This window comes from Varroa destructor, unplaced genomic scaffold (assembly GCF_002443255.2).
Source record: "Varroa destructor unplaced genomic scaffold, Vdes_3.0 BEIS01000002.1, whole genome shotgun sequence".
Classification (NCBI taxonomy): domain Eukaryota; kingdom Metazoa; phylum Arthropoda; class Arachnida; order Mesostigmata; family Varroidae; genus Varroa; species Varroa destructor.
In genome coordinates, this window is record NW_019211455.1 from 53,816,295 (window position 1) to 53,839,294 (window position 23,000).

The window sequence follows — 23,000 nt, forward strand, 5'->3', positions numbered from 1 at the left end:
CCTCGAAGGCAAGATAACTTACTCATCAATTAGGCGGCTGTTGCAGCCAAGCAATATTACTCGACGACTTCGTAACATTGTCTGCACTGAAGCATCCGTAAACATTCGATCGATCATAGCACATACGTATAGTAACCTTACATTTATCCCTTATACCTGTATTTACCACAATATATATATATATATACTTGTGAATTTTTTCTTTTTTCCAATTAAGCTGCTGTGCGAAGATCGACAATGTTCTCGTATACATTTTTCACGAATAAATTTTATTCGGTTCATTTAAATAATATATTTAAGTAGAAAATTATGTTCAATCGACCAATTGTTGTCTCATTCGGTGCACGTATTAGCGGGCAGTGTGTACTTGTGCGTGCCATCCTATATTTTCAGCTTCTGATCTTTTTTTATAGAATAGGTAAATTTGTTATGCTAACGCATTCCCAGAGCGCCAAGTAGATCGACTAGAACATATATTGAGTTTTATCTTCATTTATATACTATACAATGTAACAATATGAGGAATGATTAATCAGAGAAGACTATGGTCACATTCACTAGGTGCCGCCACCTTCAGGCATTGACAAACACACCAGTTGCGCCGTAATATTAAACCGGATCTGATGATAAACAAAAACGGATTCGAGCATTGTATTCATAGAGATAATGAAAAAGTAAACTGATCATGTATTCGATAATAAAAAAAAATAATATAGGCCATCACAGACCACGTGCCTCAACGCTATTTTCAGTTTGTTTCCCTCGTTTTATCTCATCCTCCCCTTTTAGACCCGTGAACTCGATAAATAAGCTCCTGCATTCAGGCGCATAGTAACTGCTTTCTTCAGTTTTACTTAGTTTCAAAGCTTATTTTCTATTCGCTTATTTCTCCTGTGAACCGCTATCCCACGTCAGTGGCCTGCGTCCTCACTGTTTACCGTAGCAGAGTCTACTTCGCCTTCCACCATCGTCGCTACGGCAACGCATCGCGGCAGAAACTAACAAGATGCGTCTCCTGATCTTCCCTAGCCGCGATTGTGTAGTCGGATCGACATCTTACCAGCGGCAGTTCGAAACTGACGCCGCTAGAGCGTTCCCCATCTGTGTGCGCAACGAGAGCCACTTCAGCCATTGTCTCAATACCGACCGTTGTCGGCCTCGGGTGTTTGACGAGGGGGTAAACCACCGCCGAGACATTGCGGTCGGGGATCGCATGAGCTGAAACGAGAAAACTCAATGTGGCGAATGTTAAATAGCTTGTGCATAATAAAAAAAAAAATGGGGAAAAACGACAAACTTCTGGCACGTTTACCATTACTGGTTTTCATTTTATAGACGTTTATATTAAAAACTGTGGAACTGTTTCGAAAAAGAGAAGGCCGGGTAGATCGAATCAAAGGCAGGATCAAACAAAGCGAACTTTCATGTCCCCTGCTGGCGTTCTTCGTACAGCACATGTTTTTATCTGCATTATTCCTTTTATGCAATGGAAATCGATTTTAGTTGAAAAACACATTTGGTTTTTTTTGAAATATAAATGACAATTTATCTACTAGGCTGGCCTTATTGTGTCTCTAGAGCTAAAGGTTTGACAAAACTCACGATGGGACAGAGGTCTCATAAACATTACCTAGCGCAACAGGCTTCTAGTAACATCTATATGGTTGTCTACTCTAAGAAGGTCACTAAATAATAATCTCTGTAGTCCTTGACCAATCTGCTGAGCTCAGTTTCGTTACGCCAATGCCCCAATTCTGTTTACGCATAGTATTATATAGGATTATCATGGGCTTTTATTCTCAGGTAAATGCGCTGCGATGAAAGCACGCTTCCAGTACAATAACCCACTACCCGTCCGCCTTCTAGACCCTCGAAAAAATCCAGATCAACAACATCTAAGTTACTTGATTATCTGCTCACTTTTCGGTGCGTAAATGTCTCCGCTTTAATGCCCTTGAAGTTACGCTCGTTACCGGCTGCTAGGCTCCCCGATCTTCAATTGTTATGCAATTTCATTCGTTTCCACGATGGATCAGATCACATACAGCAGTGCAGTGACTCAGTCTCGGCCGATAGGTCGTAGCTTATAGTTCATACTACACACATACATAGTGTACACACTGGACCGATCAGCATCACTAGTCACCATCGTCTATCCGTACATCATAACTGCATCTTTACCACAGCCGTCCTCTCATTATCATAGGATACAGGAAGAATCATCAGGAATATATTTACATGTTCCTTTTTGGGTCTCAGAATATAAGGAGTGTGTCATATGTACATGAGATATCATACAGAAATTACATGAACCTGCGCATCTTCTCCAACTTTGAAAGTGCCCCTCTGATGTGGATACTTTTTCTATTTTCTTTCAACTTTCAGCATTTGCGACGCATACACTATTTAGGCTTACTGCTGTTTCTAGCCCGCAGGGCCTTCTTTTTCGCTTTGTCACATAGTTACCTCTACTCGAAAATCTTAACCAATCTCGTACTTTTCGTGTCTACGTTAGAGCACCTCGGGGCACGCACATATCTAGACAAACTTCAGCTCTATTACAATTCGAATACAATGTTTCTCAATGATACATTTCTTCGGTTCGGCACGTTACAGCGTCCTGGTTCCTCCTCTACTTCTTTCTTTATATATATATATATATATATAATCTATGTCGGCTTCTTCCTTTGCGCATTGTCGTCATGCTTTCGTGACGTTTTCAACCCCAGTCGAATTTAATCAAAGGTCCCTGCTGCCCAGCATCTCATCCGGAATATTCAACTCATTTCAATATTCTTGAATAGTATATCTTTAGTATTTTTCTATCTTTCGTCATCATCATTGGCAGCAGCATCACCATTTTTTTGGTTTGTTGCATTTCGATTCGAATGTTTCCGTTTTAATATTTTATAGAATAAACCTCAACAATGCGGCTGCTCCTGGATGAGCACAATCTGTGGATGCTGTTGATGTTGTCGGTACGTGTGGGTATGATAACCCCCCGTCGGGTTCAGGGCGACCATGCTGTCCCTTCCCAAATAGCCGTAGGGGTTCATGCTCATGGGTACTGGCATACCACGATTCATACCCGGAACCGGCATCAAGCCGGCGCCCAGATGTTGGACACCTGGCGCTCCACCCATACCGACCCCAACGCCGACTGTCATACCAACTTCAACCCCAGTGTCGAGCGCCAGTTCGTCGGGAAGCGCTGTTATATCATGGGCGTCCTTGATCGTCCCACTGCCGTGATTCCCTGGCAGCGAGCATTGCCGCTCTGGGAGTGGTGGCAATGTATTCATCAACACGTCGACCGGCTGTTGGCCTCCTGCTGATCCATTAACGTTACTTCCTCCTCTGACTGCGCTGCCATTCGTTGACGATGACCTGTCCGGACTGTGCGGACTCTTTGCGATGTGCTTGTCACTGTCAAACGTACATAGCTTACGAACAACTAAAGCACCGGTAACAGCCATGATCGTGGCCAGAGCTAGTCCGATGACGAGTCCCACCGTCAGAAATGGGAACCGCCTGCAGAATTCTTCTCGTTCGTCGCCACCAGCGGGACAATGCGGAACTCCATCGCACCATAATATCGGATCGATGCACGCACCAAGCTCCGGACATTCGTGCAGACAGTTCCGCTCCGATTGGCCTTCCACTGTCCGTGCGTACGGCCGAGTGACCTCAATCCAATGCACCTGGAAAGGGGTCTCCGCCGTGCCACTACATAATGTTTCTAGTAGAATGCGTTCGGGATGGGTCGATTCAATCGACGATGGCGATTGACGATCAGAATTCTCCTCTTCGTCCCAGCGCGGGCTGAACAGATCGACTTGTGGCTGCTCTTGGAGCGCATCCTCTTCGGACTCGGCGGTATGAGCGCCCTGGACGGTTGACGCGCAAACCTGACTCACGTGCTGGAATTGATCGCCAGAATAGACAAGTAAGCGGTCTTCAGTTGGACAGTCCGATTGCTCACGCCCTCCGTTCACCTTGATGTAAAGGTACTTCCGAGGTCGTGCTTCAATGAGCCATCGGCACCGCTGAAATTGCGGTTTATAGGTGTTACTTCGGATATGCATAGGCATGTTCATGTTTGCAGGTTGTCCAGCGCCCCCTGCGAGATAGGCGGAGCCGACGTTGCCTTGAAGAACTTCACTATTTCCACAATCGGTTGTCGGTAGAAATTCGAAACTCGCATCGAAGTAGAATTCAGTGAAATCTTCGGTAGGAGTCATCCCACTGACTGAGAACGTTACCGATACCGATGATCCAACTGATGACAGCTCAAATGGTAAAGATGTATTCGTCGAACATACACAGCCGACCGGTATTTGGAGACCTTTCCAGGTTTCAACGACTTTGATTTCGGCTGAACGTCGCCGATTGTACGCTGAGTTGATCTGTGTGCGATGGGTGCAGACGTAGCGCGCCTGGTTCTTGTCGAATTGTGTGCTGCACCTCGTCTCGGTCTTCAGTGAAAGTCTTTCCACTCGGATTCGAACAAGCTCATTTGCGGTACCGTGAAAGGTTGTTGTACACGATAGGTCCGCCGTACCGCCTCGTCCGAAATAGAACACGTTCTTGGGCGAGGCAAAACGTCCACGTTGAATGCCCTTAGGTCTTGTTGACATCTGACTAGCGCGATCGATTGAATAGAATTCCCGGTCGCACGATGGCCTGTCGTCGCAACCTTCGCAAGCGGCTTGTTCGCTAATGGCGTTGCCTACCGGTGCGCCGAACATTGTATTGTCAATAAATTCATAGCGAGCTGACCAGGTCGGTAACCCGCTTGTAGTCAATTCGCTACTCTTGAACGTCGTATAAGCCAGAGTGAAGTCGCTTCCACTCGACAAATAGCTTTCACGATCACGTTTACATGGCCGCTGCGGTATGAAATAAGCGAAGTCATGAGCATGACTGCACACCTTCGGCGAGCTTTTTTCGCAGAAGGTGCCAATCGATGTTGAGTAATTGCCAGGCCCATCGAACATCTCGAGCTTGGACGTGTCACATTTTTCTTCCGGGATCCACGGTTGCCGGTCTGGCGCATAATAACTCGTGAAGTAAATCCACAGTTTGTCGTTGTGTGAGCGACCTTTGAACAGGTAAGTGCAGATGGTACCAGCCGGGAGCGTGTGCTTCGGCGCGTAGATCTCGCCCGCTCGTCGATCACCGCTTTCTATAATAAACTTGCATTGTCCATCGGTAAGACGAAGTTCGTTTCGTGACACGAACTTAACACTAACATCGAGTTCCATATGGGTTTCTACAAGTTGCTGGTGAGCTGCGCTCACCAGCTGTACCGTGATAACTGGGCCCGACGAAACGATTGAAGGTAGCGACCCCGACCCGCAAAACTCCTGTAGCACAATACGTTCCGATGTCTCATTGAGATTTCCATCGAAGACGCGTACCACATCTCCGGCGGCACAGTCCGTTGTTAGTGTTCCAGGGGTGAATCCTGCAACCGTCGCCGATGGTACTACCCCCGAGTAAATCCTAACTTTATATTCATTTCGTTGTGACAAGTGAATCTGTGGTATAAGATCACTGCTACGCAGGTTGTGATTTTCTCGAATGTAATAGTTGCACGTTATGTTCCTAAGATAGAATCCAGGAAATCCTGGCGTCCTTATTTTGCACTGGCGTTTCGAGCAGTTGTTGAACATCCTATCGCAGTAGCTGCCCGGCACCAGCTCACCGTAGTAGGCGTTTGGGTGTTCCACCTTAAGGTAGTGGCTACTAAGGTAGTTCCTTCGAAGAAACCGGTACGTCATGAAGACACCGGACATGGAGGACGCTAGCGACGGAAAGGTGACCGTTAGACTGACGTTTCGCCCGATGCTGTAGAAGACGGGGCTTCTACCGACGAGGTTTCCGCAGAAGCTACCAAATCTAACAATGTGACTGTTGAATTGCGGCGCGGCTTCCGGTATCTGGTCGTTATCGGTGCTACCCTCCGATGCATGGTGGTGGTGATGGGGCTGGAGCAAAGCCTGTGGATTGTCATGGTTGTTGAGGCTGTCGTACGGCCCCGGATGAGGTAGAACTACATGACGCCGCTTCCACCGCCGAGCAGAGTGCGCGTTCGACATATCCTCGTCGAGAACCATGCTACCTTGGAGACAACTCGAAGATGAGTTCCTATAGTGCCCGGTATTGCAGAAAGCGAACAGAAACGAACAGGCGAACGTTGTGATTAGTACTTTAAAGATGGTCGCAGTATCAGCGCCTAGTTAAATGGTTGAATATTAAATACGCTCTAGAGATTATAATCTAACCAAGGAGATCACTATACTTCTATTTTCGATGGCTATGTAAATGGATGTACGCGCACTTTTACACCAGGATCAACATCGCCAAACGACTCCATTGACATACAAATTGCTTGCGATGACAAATGAGATATTCATCTGATTCCATTCAATAAAATGCAACATACGATAAAACATTAAAAGATATAACATGCTACCACAGTAGCTGGACAGCATCGTTAACTATGAGGAATAACGCCCAGATCAGTGGGAACTTTACTTTTTTAAATGTTGAATAATGTAGCACTATTATTTAGCTATAATCACCCAAATCATTTGTAATCAAACATTACGAAAAATAGAACACAATGGATAGAACAACCAGAAGTGGTACCTTTGTCTATCGCTCAGTTAGAAACAACTGCTCCGATTCTTCGGTCATTTTGTATACCAGCATTTTTACGCTGCGATCCGAAGGATGCCCGAGTAACAGACAAACGTAATGCGAGTTGTTGAAAACAATAATTGCACCTAACAACAGCGTGCACAGTGTCGACTCATAACAACTCTTTCACAATTACTATGGCGAAAATGGTAAAAATCTATTATACCAGGAACTTGTGGTACTAATGCTACACAGCTAGCGCGTTGACATGTTTGCGTGAAAATTCTTGCATGTATTGCCAGCTCAAATGGCAGCGGGCAAAAAAAAGACTGCAATTTTATTCGAATTATGCTTAATTAGTTAATGAATGCAGGTTGACTACACTAACTTACAGTTACAACAACCAGCCGTTCTTTACTCCCTGGCAGGCCAGTCGGCAGACCCTACCGATACGTGGAAAATACTTCATCCTTGTCATTGGCGGCTTCAATATCAGTTTCTATATATTCATCCACTAGCGACGCACGCAAAGATGGGCCACGCTACGTTAATTCCCGAATACGGAAAGGGTAGCGCCCAGCAGATGCGTCGACGCAGATTTCAAACACATTAGATTGCAGGGAAGGCCTCACAGCCGACCTATTTAGGCACATACATATATATAAACCAACAAACATGAACCAATATATATGTGTATATATATATATATATATATATATATATATATATATATATATATATATATATATATATTGGGACAACAGAACAGACTAGCCAGCTGGGGCAAGAAGACAAGATGGCCAGTTTCAAGCTGCCTTTCCGTCGCCACGTTCATGGAGCAACGCGAAACGTCTAGCCGCAGCGAAGGCGGGCGAAAACACGAGGAGGACCGACGGGTAAGCAGATGATGGGGCCGAAGAGCTATTTCATATTAGTTATTACATTATTACACATTATTACATTATTCCACGTCTGTAACCCCGATACGATAAAAGTGGCCTCCTCGTCAGGCAAGCCAGTGCAGTTTGTTCGCGGGCAGCGCCAGCAGGCTTGTTTCCCGCCGCTGCTACAGCGGTTCCAAGATGATCATGGCTCTCTAAAGACCATCGAGGCTATCAGAGCCCAGCGGCCATCTTTCGCAGAAACGGTGGCGGTTGTAGTGGCGTTCTTGTCGTCGTCACTTGAGCGGGAACAGTAGCAGGAACTTTGCAGGTGGGAGACGGGTCGTGGTGGACGGCGAGTCAGCAGGTGTTCCAAGGAAGGGAATGAAAAAGACTACCTTGAGTGGTTCTTCTACTTTGCAAGCGATAGGCCGCAGGTGGCAGACAACGAAGAGCAGGAGAAACAGGCCTTTATACCGTAAGATACTGACACGTAGCACTGAGTCGTCCGTCTAGAATACCGCTAGTGACTCGTTAGCAAGCGGCGTTACTCTCGGACAAGCTAGGACAAGGATGACTATCGTTAAGGATCGGTGCTGCAATAAAGCTGGCTAGGGTAACAGTAGTAAGGAACCTGGGCCTAAAACGGGGGCCGACCTATATGGCCCCTCTAGAACTGGTCCGCTTGAGCAGTGCGCGAATGTTCTCTCGACGGTGAATCCCTTAGCGACTAGACTGCCATTGGGAGCGATGAATTCACCAATCTGGGGACAGTTCGTAAGTCGAGTCAAATTGGTTTGTACAAATAGGCCGAGCAGTAGATCAGCGGCCTCTGTTAGCCAAGTGAAATTTTGTCAATGTAACACTATGAGTGGTTCGAAAAGTTAAATATTTTCCAGTAGGAACTTTCTGGTTAGCGGCAACGCTGTGAGCTAGCCAGGCTCTCAGGTAGTTGGTTCCTATTCATAACTTGAAAGCCGTTATGAAATCAACACTAGCGTCAGACATAGTGTAACGGAAAAAAACATCCGTTTCTAGACGCTGCGGCAGAATAACGTGTGAACTAGGAGACTGGAAATTCTGAATCCGATAAAAACAAGCGGTGCCTTATAACAGCAAATAAATAGAGCACTATTTTTATTATTTACCTCCAGCTATTTCTTAATCTAACTAAATACCGTCTACCAAGTTGCGTTGATTTAATAAGTTACTTCGTTCGATTTTTCCGAGAAACAACGACGCTAGACAATTAATTAAATAGGTATCATTATTTACATATTATAGTCGTTGGACACTTCCCGCAATCACGCAGTTAAACTTATGGCCTTAGTGACTCACACAAGTTGTTCGTTCAAACAAGCGAGCTGCATAAAGATGGACACGCTTTGTTTATAGGGTCAATACTCATGGGGTTTATAGAATCGGCACACGAACACAACCCAGCCGCTTCGCCGCAAAATTTACTATATAAAAATTCGGCATAAATAGGTGTTATGTAAGTTCTAGAACAATGCAGATATTGAATTTCTATTGAAAATTTCTGCTTTAACCGAGATCCAAATAGGTTATAATTATTGGGATGAAAAGCATTTCAGCTTACGGTGATCTCAAGTTCGCTGGTCTCGTTTGTCTGTATCAAAAACAACATTATAGTACATTGTACAATAATTACCACCACTATACATAGGAGAGGCGGCACCAATTGGTGCTCACATGTGGCTGTTTCTTGGACAAATCCTTATCGAGACCTATTCTACTTGGCACACACCCGAAGCAACAGCTTGTGCTGGTAGGATTATGACATTTAGACAGTATATAATACTGTTCCACTATTAAAGCTGGAGACAAACTTTCCAGGGAACCGCTGTGGCTTATCTCTATTTCGCTATGAATAAGCCGTAGGTAGACTGTTAGAAAAAGACGTGCGCATGTCTATTTATATATCTTGTTAATACCGTAATACTAACCCTTGCTGATGGTAATATCCAACTTGGAAGTTGAGAAATGTGATTTCGACTAGGTCGCCAAACTGGTCCCCCGCTGCGACAAAGTTAATTCTGCACACGAACGAAAGATGACGTTGAAACGGTTCGGTTATACGAAGCGTGTACTTGTTTGACACGTTTCCGTAATACGTCCGATTGCAGTCTGCGTGAGTCGTTCGAAAAACAGAATTATTTTAGTCATCACAAGGATTGCAACTCCCACCACCATCGCGCACCCACATACAGACACGCATACGCAGATACTACCCGCGATGTAACGTGCCGCCCCATACAAGAGCAACGAGTGATAGGATGGTTGGCGAAGTCGATGACGTGGCCGACGACGAGGCGACGAACACGGTACCAACGAGACGGGACCGTGTTGACGCGTAGGAAGCATAATAGCAGGCAAAAATACGGTAGCGATGAGTTAAAGCAACAGGTAAAACAAGTCGCGGCGCATCGAAGACACGCGGCAAAAAAAAGATTAAAAAAAAAAAAGAAAAAACATACGGGCAAAAATCACACGAGAATACAAAAATGAACATGGCAGAAGAAAAGCAAGGTTAGTATACGTATTAGTTGCTGTTCCTGTCGCCGTCGCTTCTGCCGCTCTTTTACTGTAAGCTCATGTCTTTGCCTACTTTTTTTCTTTGTGTTTTTCTCCCACTATCATTACCTGCATCTGGCCGCTTGCGTTTTCATGTTACGATTGGATCTAGGGAAAAGAAGATTTACTGCTGTATCTGTGATATGTCAGCTACGCGGATTTATGTGGCGTGGTACGGGACAGAATATGCGCAGGATGCGCGTGTAGAGGACGAAAACCGTTTTTTCCATGTTAGCCAAAGGCGACTGTTCATGTCATTTGTTTGTTTGGGTACAAAAGAAATAGAGAAAAGTTAACATCCTGCAATTGAGTTCTTCTTAGTCGCATTGTTTGATAAAAGTCTAAGACACTTAGATATGATATATATTCTATACAAACACCTGATATTTAGAAATCATCGCAGAGACAGAAACGTAATAAAGTGTCGTACACAACAATACACCCTAAAACCTACATAAACAATAAAAAGCTCAAACGATACTAACTGTATTTACGGTAAGGGCAATGGCGTTAACTAAAATGTTTCAACGAAGTGGGATCGTACTCAGTATTATAATAACTCTACAGGCACATGCAACGGTAGTTATAAGGGCACGACGAAGTTCGATTTCTACCGTGAGACAACAAAAACAAGCTTTAAATTGGAATACCCGATGTTCAACGTCGATGTTCCCGAGGTACAGGCGTTTGATTCCTTCTGTTTGATATTTGCTTTCTACTTTTCGGTGATTTCATTGATTTTATGCAGGTATGAACGTGCTATCCATTTTTTTTTCTTTTTGTTCAGGATTACCAGTACTTAATCGTAGGTAAACAAATTTCGAAATGATTTATTTTCAGGTATAGCATTAAAGTATCGCTCCCATCAAAGGTTTAACTGGAACAGGTCCTGTTGGACTGATCTAGGGTTTTTGCAGCAGACCCATAAAACGCTATGATAACCAGACCAGCAGCTATTAACCTTGATAATAGTACCTTATTTTTTTTAATTTTGCTTTGTTTTCTAATTCTTGACATCTATTGATTTTTTGACTGCCAGCGTGGCAGTATGCTTGTCAGTTATCGTTACCATAACAATGCATTCAACGAAATGAATATCAGGCCCCCAGATTGGGCCGCATGGTCCTACGGTTTAGGCGAGTTTATTTTCTGTTACACTTTCAGTTGGTTCTCACTTTCCACTAAAATATTGTCGTTCTATGCTCACTCTATCTAGTGTGTCGTGTATTTTCGTAGGCAAACCTGTGTTGTCGATAGAGGAAGCGGCAGTGTAAAGGCATAGATGAACATCAACAGTATACGACTCGTATCCATTGTGCGTTCGTATCAGACATACGTAGCTAATTTTTCGCCATGTTTGAATAGCGCTGGCTGATAGAGGTGGGCGCTGTCGGCCGAGACCAGAAAATACGTGGCTCTTAAAACCTAAATGATGCTGCCTTGAGGACAGCTTTACGGAGGATGTTCTTATCTATGTATGTGTATGTGTGTGTATAATTATCTATAACAGTATGTAATAGCAATTCGCATAAACACTCCCTTATTCACGTATGATAAATATCACTCTGCTAATCAACCCACGTAATCTAATCTATAGATATGTTATATTTCGCCGTACTCACTCGTGCACGAAAGTGGTTCATCACTTCCGTCACCACAGTCATCGCTGCCGTCACAAAATTTGTTAGACGACACGCAACGACCATTGTCGCATTGAATTTCGGCTAAAGAGCACTGGGCCGCTTGAACCACCAGTGGCCGAATCAATACCAATCCGACGAGCAACATCCAGACCGAAGGTAGCGCTAACCCAAATCTAAAATCTTGCGACTGCGCCATCGATTTAGCGAGGGTGAATTATTCGAGATGTCTGCTCCAGACCCTTTTGATGATGACGAATTGAAGATTTAAGTAGTCGTAGACTCAACTCCTCCGCAAATAGATCTGCGAAGGATTGCCGGATCGGGGTCGCACTGCGCGAAAGTGACCCCCGCGCAGGCGTCGAGTTCGACTGGGGATGTTGTTGACGGGGGTTTTGCGAGAGCTCTCACTGGAGCGCGCTCACCCCAGGCAGAATGTCGAGGACGTCGACATCAACGACAGACATCACCCGGGAATTCTGGAATCGTCAAATAACACGGCATATTAAGTGATGTCATAGAACAGAAGACGAATTTGGTACGTTACAACATGAATATGTATCATACAGGATGCAAGAGACCTGATAAACTATATCCAGAGTATGTAAATTAACAGACAATAATGTCTATACGAAAGGGTGATACATGAGAGCTGCTATGGGAGAAGTACCTCACAGCTATGCTGCATCTGCGGGTCTGAAAGTGAACGGTTATTTTAGAGCGACACGTGTTTTACTGATAATGAATATTATTGTCATTCGTTAATTAGCTAATTAGCAAATGGGCTGTGTTTCCAGTATTTGACATAAATAGTGTAGGTCTTTCGACATTATATTAGGTCAGGATATGTGGCCAAACTCACTTCGGGAGAGGATATCCTTAGGTCTACCAAAGTTAGCAAGAATACCGTTTGAAAAAAACATACATCTATCGCCACTGAACGCCCATATAATCGTGAATCTACGCCTGCTTAATTCCATCCATTCAAACGATAATATCAGACTTATTCTTGTCTAAGGTTGACCCTGCGTCGACCACGAAACAATATACGCTTTGTGATCTCGGCGTGTATTGGGGTGTACATACAGAGTACGTGTTAATTACGCTAATCATTCATCTAACAGCTATAATAATATTGCACGCTCGAATAAGATTACAACGGGTTTTCGCCGTCCGTGACGGAACGACCTAAAAGCTACGTGGTCTGTCGCTTTTAGATTACGCTCTAACAGTTGCTGCCGTATTTAATGAAGCTCTTCTCATCATTGGGGCTCATCTGCAAAAGCCCAATCTCAGCCGAAGTGTTTTCTTACAAAAAAAAAAAAAAGAGTAACGAAGACGAGGACAGCTATCGCTGCTAACAAAAAAAAAAATAGACACCTTAATATACTCGCGTTCATTTATTCGGTGAATGAGCTGTGTGAATTTCGATCGTGAACCGTTAGGAATGAATATTTACAATAGAACAACAGTATAGATCAATACAATTTTATGTGAACAATTCTAAAAACTAGCCAAGCACAATTCGTCTTCTTTTTTTTGAATGCGGAAGATTACGGGCGAATATAAACACCGGTGTCAAGTTCAAAAAAGAGCGCCAGTTTGAGTAATCCCGCAAAAATTCAAATTGTTTTCATGTGGTAGGATCCTTTTTTGGGTTAGCTTAACACAGTTATTTTGAAAGCGAACGCCTTCTTAAATCGACTGCGCACCGAAATAGTTTCTATGCGTATACATCCTATATCAAACGAAAGCTGATTGCTCCAGGCCTCAACACAGGCAACGAGTATTCGCCAAAGACCGAGTCCGACCTGAGAAGCTTGCGTCTTCGTTCCAGGGAAGGCGTCCCATCACAGGACAGAGGATCCTCACCACCTTTTGACTTCAAAAGGCAACGATACTAATAGTGTCTGCTGACAGGCCGGCCACCGGGCGCTCAAGATGGACTTAAGGGGAAAAGCCTCGGAAAATTACTTTGTCTTGAATTTACTTCTCATTCGGCGACCCATCTTACCCGCTAACTACTAGGAATATTTCGGCACTGCGCGACACCAGAAGAACCGGTCCTCCTGTGGTTTTTCCATTGTCACCGTTCGCTGCCTTTTTCCCTTTTCCTTTTTCACCCCCTTCTACTTCTCTCGTTCTTCCAAAAATTTCCCTGAGCTGTCGACCTTCTGGTCTCGCCCAGTACGACCCCTTGCCTCCACAAGGGAGCCGGTACCACTCCATTCCCGCTAGTTTACTCATACTTGGCTCTCTGCTTGCAGCGGTACAATAGCTGCCTTTGGACATCGGCTGCTCGCCCCTGTTTCTAGCTGGCGCACGCTCACCCCCTTTTCTCTATCCACTCTCTCTCTTTCAAACATTCGTCACCTTGAGCTATCAAATCCCTGTGCACGTTTACCAGAGGTTTACGATGGATTGATCTGCCGGGCCACGTTGGGATTGAACAGGTCAAAGCACAGCCAGGCATAGCCGGGAGCCGCAATCTCACGCAGTAGGGCTGCTAGTCAAGACGGGTGAAGGGCTTAAATCTGTTGCGACGGGAAGTTTCCACGCTTTTCCACTGGGTCTCGGCATCTCTTTTCAGATCCCGTAAATTTCGCACATTGGCCCCTGTTTCGAAAGTTTTAGTAACAGCGTACGCATACATCTTCACATGTGCGATATAGCCATGCACCAGTATTTCACCAGGCACATTATTGAATATGTATTAAAAGTACGACTGGAAGAAGATCAAGAATTTATACTAAGCGTTCGATTACATATGGTTAAACGCTTTAGTTTTAACAAGTACAAGTAGCGTATTTAGATTATATATAGATAAGCATATCAACGACTTGTTCGCTTATTCCGCTTACATCTACTTGCAGAGGGGTATCCTATGTTTGCGTGCCACCTAATATTAACTGGTTGCCGGCACACGTGTACTATGATACCATTATTACTATTCTGGGGCCCAACTGAGGTGGCAGGGGCGATACATTATCTGCATTGGGTCCAATGCATTGTATTGGACGCTTGTACTAATGAACCGCCGGCGAGAACGCGGCCTTCCTGCATTATTCCTCTTTTGCGTCCTTCGTAAGACTACTCTCTGATCGCAGCTCGAAACGAGGACAGTATCTCGTCTATTCGTATGATATTGCTATAACGCATTCATCAATTGCCTATAGCTATCTTTTATAAAGGTATAGGCCGCTAGCGTTCCTGGCTTATACCGCTTGGTGCCCTACTAGCCCAATCTTAACTACTTTAAATAACTGTTATAGTGGGCCGATACAGCGATCGGCTGTGTCCATATTTCGAATTTTATCCTGTACATTGGGATCCACAAGAGTAAAGGACAATACGACAGGAGCCCCGAATCTCAGTTTTCGTGCTGCATAGCCGACAGAGCAAATATCTATATAGTACAATCCAAATCGCTTGAATAAGTACTGGGAATCCCTTAGAATAGGTTCCCTATCGCAGGTGAATGCAGGCCGGGGCCTGTAGATTCTTGTTGCTACTAAGTAAATTGTATGTGTATTGGATAAGGTTGTTGTGTCACCATAAGACAATGTCCATAGCAGGAAGTAACGTGTTCCGGATTAGCTCGGAGCCTTGACTGAGAAGTTGTGACCTGTGGGTTGACGATACATACAGTTTTTGGTGGATATCATCCCCACTTCTACTACATACTCGCAGCGATAGTCTGAATCCTGCACAATACTATCGGAGACAGACAAGCATATATATATGGCAAATCTTACATAGGTTGACTACAGATCTGCAGATCGTACTCACGTCTGTTTGTTCTCTAACTGGATAACTACCTAATACAAACATATCAGAACGTGCGAATAGGAATCGTAATTAAGGTTTAGTCGATATATAATGCTTTGATATATTCAGAATGAAAGGGACTAAGCCATAGTGCTCCGCGGGGAAGCGTAATATAGTATACATAGTTACAACATATTTTACGGTATAAGCATGCCAGCTATAGGGTTTTTTGATTTAGGCTTATTTCTATTGTTACTATTATTCACAGCATTACTATTATAGCTTTTTAGACGGTGTTTATTGCCTGGAACCATTGAGTATATGACGTATATCTAATAATCTACAGTGTTCATAACAAACGCACAGGGTGCGAACGTGTGTTACACAGAAAAAGAACAATCGCAATTACGAATCGAGAACTAGAAAAAAATGTCGAATCTTACGTGAGTGGCATGATGTCGGTTAGAAGAAAGCTTTCCATTCCGCGGACACGACGTCTCACACAAACTGCTGAAAATCTATTCGATCTCAGCAGAAACATCGTTGCTACGGCTAACGCACCACTATTCGCCGTAACAGTCAGAATTTTTGCTTCGTTTTTCTTATATCTTTCTCCGAATGTACCTATCCGACTACGCAGTAGTCGAGCAACGATTCGGACCCCTTACTTTCGACTGACGGCCCGACCAGCTGCTGAGAAAGTTCCCACTCCTGCATTGGACTACCAAGCAGGTCCGGTCTGCTTAAATTCTGATTTTGACTTGACAAATACCCCTGAAGCACCCGTTCCCACATTCCAAACACCTAGAAGCCCCACTTCCCTTTCACCTATTTGCCTCCGCATATGTATAGGGTAGATTTGAGAAGTCCAGCTTCGACATGTTAGAAGATGTGTTGGACGTGTTACTGCTACTGCTGCTGCCCTAGTTTATTCGCGTATCTTGCGTGACTCATCTATATTTCGGCCGTAAGTTGGGGGTGGGCAGACAAGTAGCACTTGGGGTGGCGCGACAGCAAAAGGGCATTTTAAATCACTCAACTCAATTTGCTATATCGCTCAACTCGAGTCGCTATATTTCGTCGGACTGGTGGTCGCCTTTGACTCAGCTACTCGAAGTGGCCACGAAAGCCAAAAGACCAACCGCCAGCGGAGAGCAAGCACCGGTCGCGTACCCACGTATACCTTCTTATCCTTTGAGTGGTAGAAAGGACCGGACTACTATAAGAAGGGCGAACCTTTAATAATAAAGCGCTTAAGGCTTTAAAAGTTCTGTCGTACGTCTGACAAAAGCAGAGAAATATAGTGGATGCTCATATGCATTTCTATTGAGCATTGTAGCTTTGCATCTTACCTTAATTACAATTGGTTCGCTATAGACTTTATTATAGTTTGTGATGTTGGCAGGGAAACTAGGAATGCCTGAGACACGAATTGTTTATGATACAAGTACATATAAATACTGCCGGTACAGGCTGTATTACTGTAGGAATTTGGCGTTTCTCTATGTGATATTGGCGCGGCAAGATTCCCTGTAGTGTACACGCAGACATATATGTATATATCGGAAGGTTCGGAAGATACCGCGAGCGCTTTGTTCGGCTGATATATTACTCCGCAGAGGTCGATAAACAGTAATGTACACGTGTGGTCCCGACGTGTAACGGAATCCATTGTCTCGCTGTCCTACTGGTTTTTCAAGGGTGCCTGTATTTTAGTTTTTTATGCATTGTATGTATGACTATTCAGCCAGAATAGATTTCCTCGTTACTTTGTTCTATACAGATAACCTGCTCATTTGTTTACTATGTCATAGAATGGACTGATATAGCTAATAACTCGTAAGGCGATTGTTATTATAATTATGATAACTGTAATTGTTGATATTATTGCAGTCCCGAATCAGTCGGACCACAGGGACAATATCGTGTACACGTAAACGAAAAAAGGACAGCAGGGTTAGAATTGAATCATTCAAGCACGCAATTCCATCATTACATTTCGTAACACATAGTCATACGTAACGGAAGGCACTTTGTGGCCCAGAACTAATCGACTTGTTGCTGTTACAAATTCGCATACCCCACTAGAACGTAAATACATGTCGTTTGGCCAAGCGCACACAATCTGCTGCAGTTAGGACTCTCTAATTGTATCGTACGCTTTATCTGTATTCTATTTGTTTGTATCTGTGTCATTTCGAAACGCCCCTGTAGTTTGACTTGTCGCTTACCCGAGGACGGGCACGTCCAAGCCATTTAACGCCAATAAACCAGTCCGCGTTGTGCTTCCTTGTTCCTCTGTGTCGGAGAGCTCAGTGCACCACGTATAGTGTACAGCTTTGTTAAGCACACCTCCTACGCGTTCTTGTGTTCGTTCCATACGCTGCAGTCGGTCCTTGGTACTCCGGCCCTAAACACCGCCTTCATTCAGCCTCCGGTTCAGTCTAAGCTCTTTCTAATCACGGTGGCTCCTTAACCGTTGCCAGCTCTCTTGCAGCCTCTCGATAAAAGCAAGCTTAAGTAACAATTATCGCATGCAGTGCTGCCATCCGCCTTAGCAGGGCAAGCTTGATTTTGTCGTGGGCACCGTACGCCTCTGTTCGCTGTCTAAGTTGTAGCTCCGTAGTGAGTATAATCAAGCGATTATGGTTGGCTAACCACACACAGATCATGTAATCATCCCTTGCTAGAGCCCGTGGCGGAAGTAGTCGGCGGTTATAGTTGAGGCATGTGTGCGTGGCGAGAAAGGGGAACACGCACTTGGGGGTAGTAGCGTTGAATTGTCGTTATTGTTTTTCATGTTGGAGCTAGGGAGACCCAAGAGGAACGCAGCAGATTAAAGTTTGCCGTTCCTAGCCAAGGTCGATTTTAGGGCGGAGACACTCCTAGGGCTGCTCCTACTATCGGCCTAGCTCACTTTAGTCTAGTCCAACATAATCTAACCCAATTCATCCCACTCGAAATGCTTAAAGGACGCTCACAGTTTGACCGCCTGTTTTAATGTGCGTACCCGTCCGGCTAGAGCGTTACGTACTTCGCGCTGCATCAGTGACCGACGACTAATATAGCCATGAGACCCTGTGTTCATATGAAGACACACATACATACCCAGATCTCTATATACGTGAAATGTACACCATGAGCAAGGAGAATTTCGTATGGAGGCCAGCAACATGGCAACCGAATTATGTAATAATTAACTACGTACAGGGTCACGGGACACTCAAACATACATACACGAGCATAATATACACACTTGAACGGTCCGGGTAGGCGCGCTAAAATCACATCTTTTCCCGCTTTGGGTGCAATGCGTGCCCACTTCAGTGAAGCTAGAGTATATAGACTACTAAGACGCGAGAGAGTTATATGAAGTGGGATTGTACGGATGATGGCGACTGCAGGGAATGTGGCGGGCAGTAGTTCCATAAACAGTGCGTTTGTACCTTCGTGCATTTTTAATTACACCGTTAAGCGCTTAATGACCGTCAGGCACCGCGTTTATTATAATACGCACACGTAACGATGGGAAGAAAAGGGAAACGGACGAGGAGAAAAACGAAATGAGTTGTCCTATCTTATAGAATACAACACCACGTTCTTTAATATGGTATTATCCATATTAAGCTACCACATAGCGGAAGCGATTCAGATTACCAGAATATTCGTAGCAGACGCTTGTGAAGGTTCTTGTTGCCTGCGAGGCTATGACGTCGTGACTTGTAGTTATTGATTGTTTTTTTTTTATGGGTAGCTTTAACGAGGACATTCTATGAGATTTTCGCCAAGTTCCAGTTCGTAAGTGAGTTAAATGATTAGTAGGTACTTGTAATTCTAGACGGTGCTACTGGCGTGGACGTGAGCGAGAATCATAGTGTGGCTATGATCAGCTTGCGAAATATCATTTTCAGTAAATACCCATTATTCGATACGTTGATTTAATACGGTAGTTTAGCTTGTATTTTGTTAATTGATTTCACGATCCACTAAAAACAGGCAAATGTGTTCCGCCTACCCAACAAGATTCATTGCACCGCGTGGGCGTATCTAATCCAGCCAGTTCCCCAAAGTTGAACTGGATGTGTCTGTTAATTTTAGGTTCCCAAAAATGCTGCTGGCTTCTTCATGGTCGTCCTTTCTGCTACCTTTCTGTCGATACGTCTCTTCTGCCTGAAGACATGGTGTTGCCCTTGTGAGTCATTTTTCCTCGGATCTCCGGTAAACAGGTTGCCGAATTGTCTCGATCCATAACTGGCCATACATCTTTTCGTTTTACGTGACTTCCTGTCAGTGAACAACGACTCCAACGTCGCGCCAACAGCCAAGTCCAGTGGACGTCGACGTTCTGGAATAGGACGCGATAGGAGCTGGCCTCGAAGCTGCTCACCACGCTTGTAGTGGAAAAGTCGCCCGCGGGGATACTTGTATTCCTCAACGGTAGCATGGTAAGGGCAAATATGTACAACCACTGTATTCCGCGTGGATGGAAGGATGGAGGTTAACGGATACCGGCGCTGGTTAGGTGGAATATAACCTATGAATAAGTTATATACGTCAGCGTTTAGGGATTTCAATGATAGGTACGAGCTTCTTGTCTGGACTCGGAGAATGTCTGGGTACCAGAGGCTGTTATGTTGCGGAGACGCTCAAAGCCTCTTTGTTACTGACATCGGATAGCAATGCTGCACACCGGAAGGCAATTTCAAGGAGATAAAGATGCGGAAAACCGGTGCTATTACTTGTGAAAGACGAAAAGATTGATGGGGGAATAGAAAAAAAAGAACTTTCTAAACAGGTCTGACGCTGGTCGCGCCGCCTTGCAGCAGGCCTTGTTTAGCCACCTTATGCCGGTCTTTTCTGCACAGTGTACGCCGCTATTTGTGTCAGTAAAGGGACTTCGAGACTGGTTCCTGTACTGACCATTTACTGTACAGTTGTCCCTCGTACCGGATGAACTCGACGCCTAAACCTGCTTTCTGCTGCTCGGCCTGTCCGCGATTGGCGGCGCACCATGCGATGCTGACTGGACGCGCTAGGCAGGTCGAAAAAGGAGAGGAGAAGACTGAACACATCCCAGCGTCGAGCCATTCGCGCGTGAGGTGGCATGCCACCCAAAGATGCCTCGTCGTTGTCGACACTGCTTAGATTTTTTCCTCCTTTGGGTCAAGACACCATATGGAGGCTGGCGCTAGCATATGTGATGTTTGTGAAGTAGCGTAGAGAAGAAGTAAGAGGTATATTCATCCCGTCCCCCGTCCCCGCTTGTTCAGGACTGTCATTGGTCTACTAAATGAACCAGAGGAAAGGTTGACTATTACCAAATGTTACGACGGTTCATTTGAGCTAGGTTAACTGTATTTGGAGCGAGTGGCAGGTATACGAAGAGCACATTGTTGAAATGGTAGCACATCTGCGAAGTTCAGAAACAACATATTGCAACATAGGGTACGCGGTACAGCTCGTTCAACTTTACGTTCATATTTATAAGATCTTACCGCATATGGTGTATTTTCACATCGAGCAGGCTACACTAACTAGCGTGTTGCCAGAGGGAATAGCGACGCGTAAATATTTGCCTATTAGTAATTTGGTGGGATACGTAATGTGTCGCTGAATCCATAAGGCTATGCTTCGCTTTTACTCGGTGCCGTTGATTGCTTCAGGACTTTGCTTATGCGTTACAATAGAGTGTTGGCAGAAGGTCGTTTTGTTATGATTATTCTGGACCAACTCATCCCGCTGTCTGTTCTTTCTGTTTCGCTTCATGTTCTCTATTTTCTCGTATTTAACATATTCTTTTTGTACAACAGATCGCATTGTGCGATCGTAGGCTATCACATGTTACATAGCTATTTTACTATGCTATTACAATACCTTCAACTACCAGTAAGTGCTTTCACAGAAATTGACCCCGTAGAACAGCTCCACGCATTCTGTGTTCGCTACCTAACTTTTGCGTCTGAACCAGTTTTTTTGACTTTTTTTTTTTTTTTTGCAGTTCATAGAAAGTTAAACTTGCCAAGGTAGTAAGAGTCCTTGTCCTTCTAGAGGAGCAATATATATATTCTATAAAAACTATCGTAAGTTTAGTTATATAAAACAACGTATTTCCGTCTATATGCATATGTTACGGTTTTTTTTTTGTCTTTGTAATTTATTAACAAAATTTCTCGTAATTTCAAGAGATCATGCTCAAATGCAAATAGGAACTTCTATAGCGTAGCGATAAATAAAGGATATATCAGTCAACTCGTTTACGTGCTACCTAATATTTCTAGGCCCGTTCTAGCTTACCACCGTATTGCTTTCTGTATGATGTTCCTTTACCCTTCCATTGTGAAACACGGTTAATGCGTTCATCCACTAAGCACGAATACAATGCACAACGATTGTTATACTGGTTTACTAATAGTGCGCTAACAGTTTGTTTATTGTCGGCTGGCTGGATCAGTTCTGACATCTCGATTGGCTTTTTGCTAACGCTTTTTCCGTCTGACCAATACAGCGCTGCTTAAGAACGAAATGGACCCAATATCGACGCGACCCGTTTCGTCCCGTCTGATCGCGTCATGTCGACCTTCGCCATTCGGTCTAGTCGGGTTGACGTTGCCAGCTACGAAAGTCTCTGTTAGCAGTCGGTTCGGCGTATGCCCGCTTACTTTTCTTTTTTCTTTACGCTTCACCTCAAAAGGATGTATTTCCAAGCAAAGGTCTACATAAACACTAGACGAAACGAAGACCCATAAACCTATACCGCTTATGCCAACCCATTTGTGTGGACCCGGTTTCTTTCTTAGCCCGCGCTATGTAGCGAGTCTTTTATCAACGAGGGTTCCAGAGCACGTTAGCTTCTTCCACTCGCAGGCGATGTCAGGAAGCAAATCGTCATCCATCAATTTCGTTTTCGGTCTAACACGCCTGTCGTGTCCTAGTACTTTTTGCCCCTGAGATTTTTCGGAGCGTCCGCAAAACTCTTCCAGCGAATGTACTTCCACCTATGGTGAAAGCTTTGAAAAAGAAAACAAGGGAGTGTCATGAGGCTTTAGGGGCCGTAGAAAGCCTGTTCAACTAGAAAAGTTTGACCACAATTCTGAAATGGTGTGAACAATTCATTTCTCACCTCGTTATCTGACTCACCGGTGAACCAAAGAGTTTCGTTCTAACCGTTTCACGAAGCTCGTTCTTAAAACCATCGTCAATGTTTTTTTCTAAGGAATAAAAAAGGTGGGCAATTTTTCCCTTGGACCTTTCGATCCAACCTAGGCATAGAACAGTCAGAATTACGGTTCCCATATGCTACGGAAGACAAAGAAGACCAAGAATTAGGCGAGAACTTGAGAATAGCTTAGCAAGGGAAGATACAATAAACTAAGTTACATCAACGTATAATATATTTGCAAAACGTGACAAGACCATACGTACATCTAAGAGTGGTTCGTGTGTGCGATCCTATGTCTCTATTTATTTGAGT

The 23,000-nt window shown here is 44.4% G+C and overlaps 1 protein-coding gene across 1 annotated transcript in view; it reads right to left on the minus strand.

Annotated features, from left to right (window-relative positions):
- Positions 1 to 476: 476 nt before the first annotated feature.
- Positions 477 to 23,000, minus strand: part of LOC111244549 (uncharacterized) — a 124,340-nt gene continuing 101,816 nt past the window's right edge. Inside the window, exons 2-5 of the mRNA XM_086979668.1 lie at positions 11,744 to 12,240; positions 9,494 to 9,674; positions 1,921 to 6,150; positions 477 to 1,218 (exon numbers count right to left, since the gene is read on the minus strand). Of these exons, the coding sequence (XP_086835794.1) occupies positions 2,922 to 6,150; positions 9,494 to 9,674; positions 11,744 to 11,960 (3,627 nt within the window). The 5' untranslated portion in view covers positions 11,961 to 12,240 and the 3' untranslated portion in view covers positions 477 to 1,218; positions 1,921 to 2,921. The remainder of the gene's footprint in view (positions 1,219 to 1,920; positions 6,151 to 9,493; positions 9,675 to 11,743; positions 12,241 to 23,000) is intronic.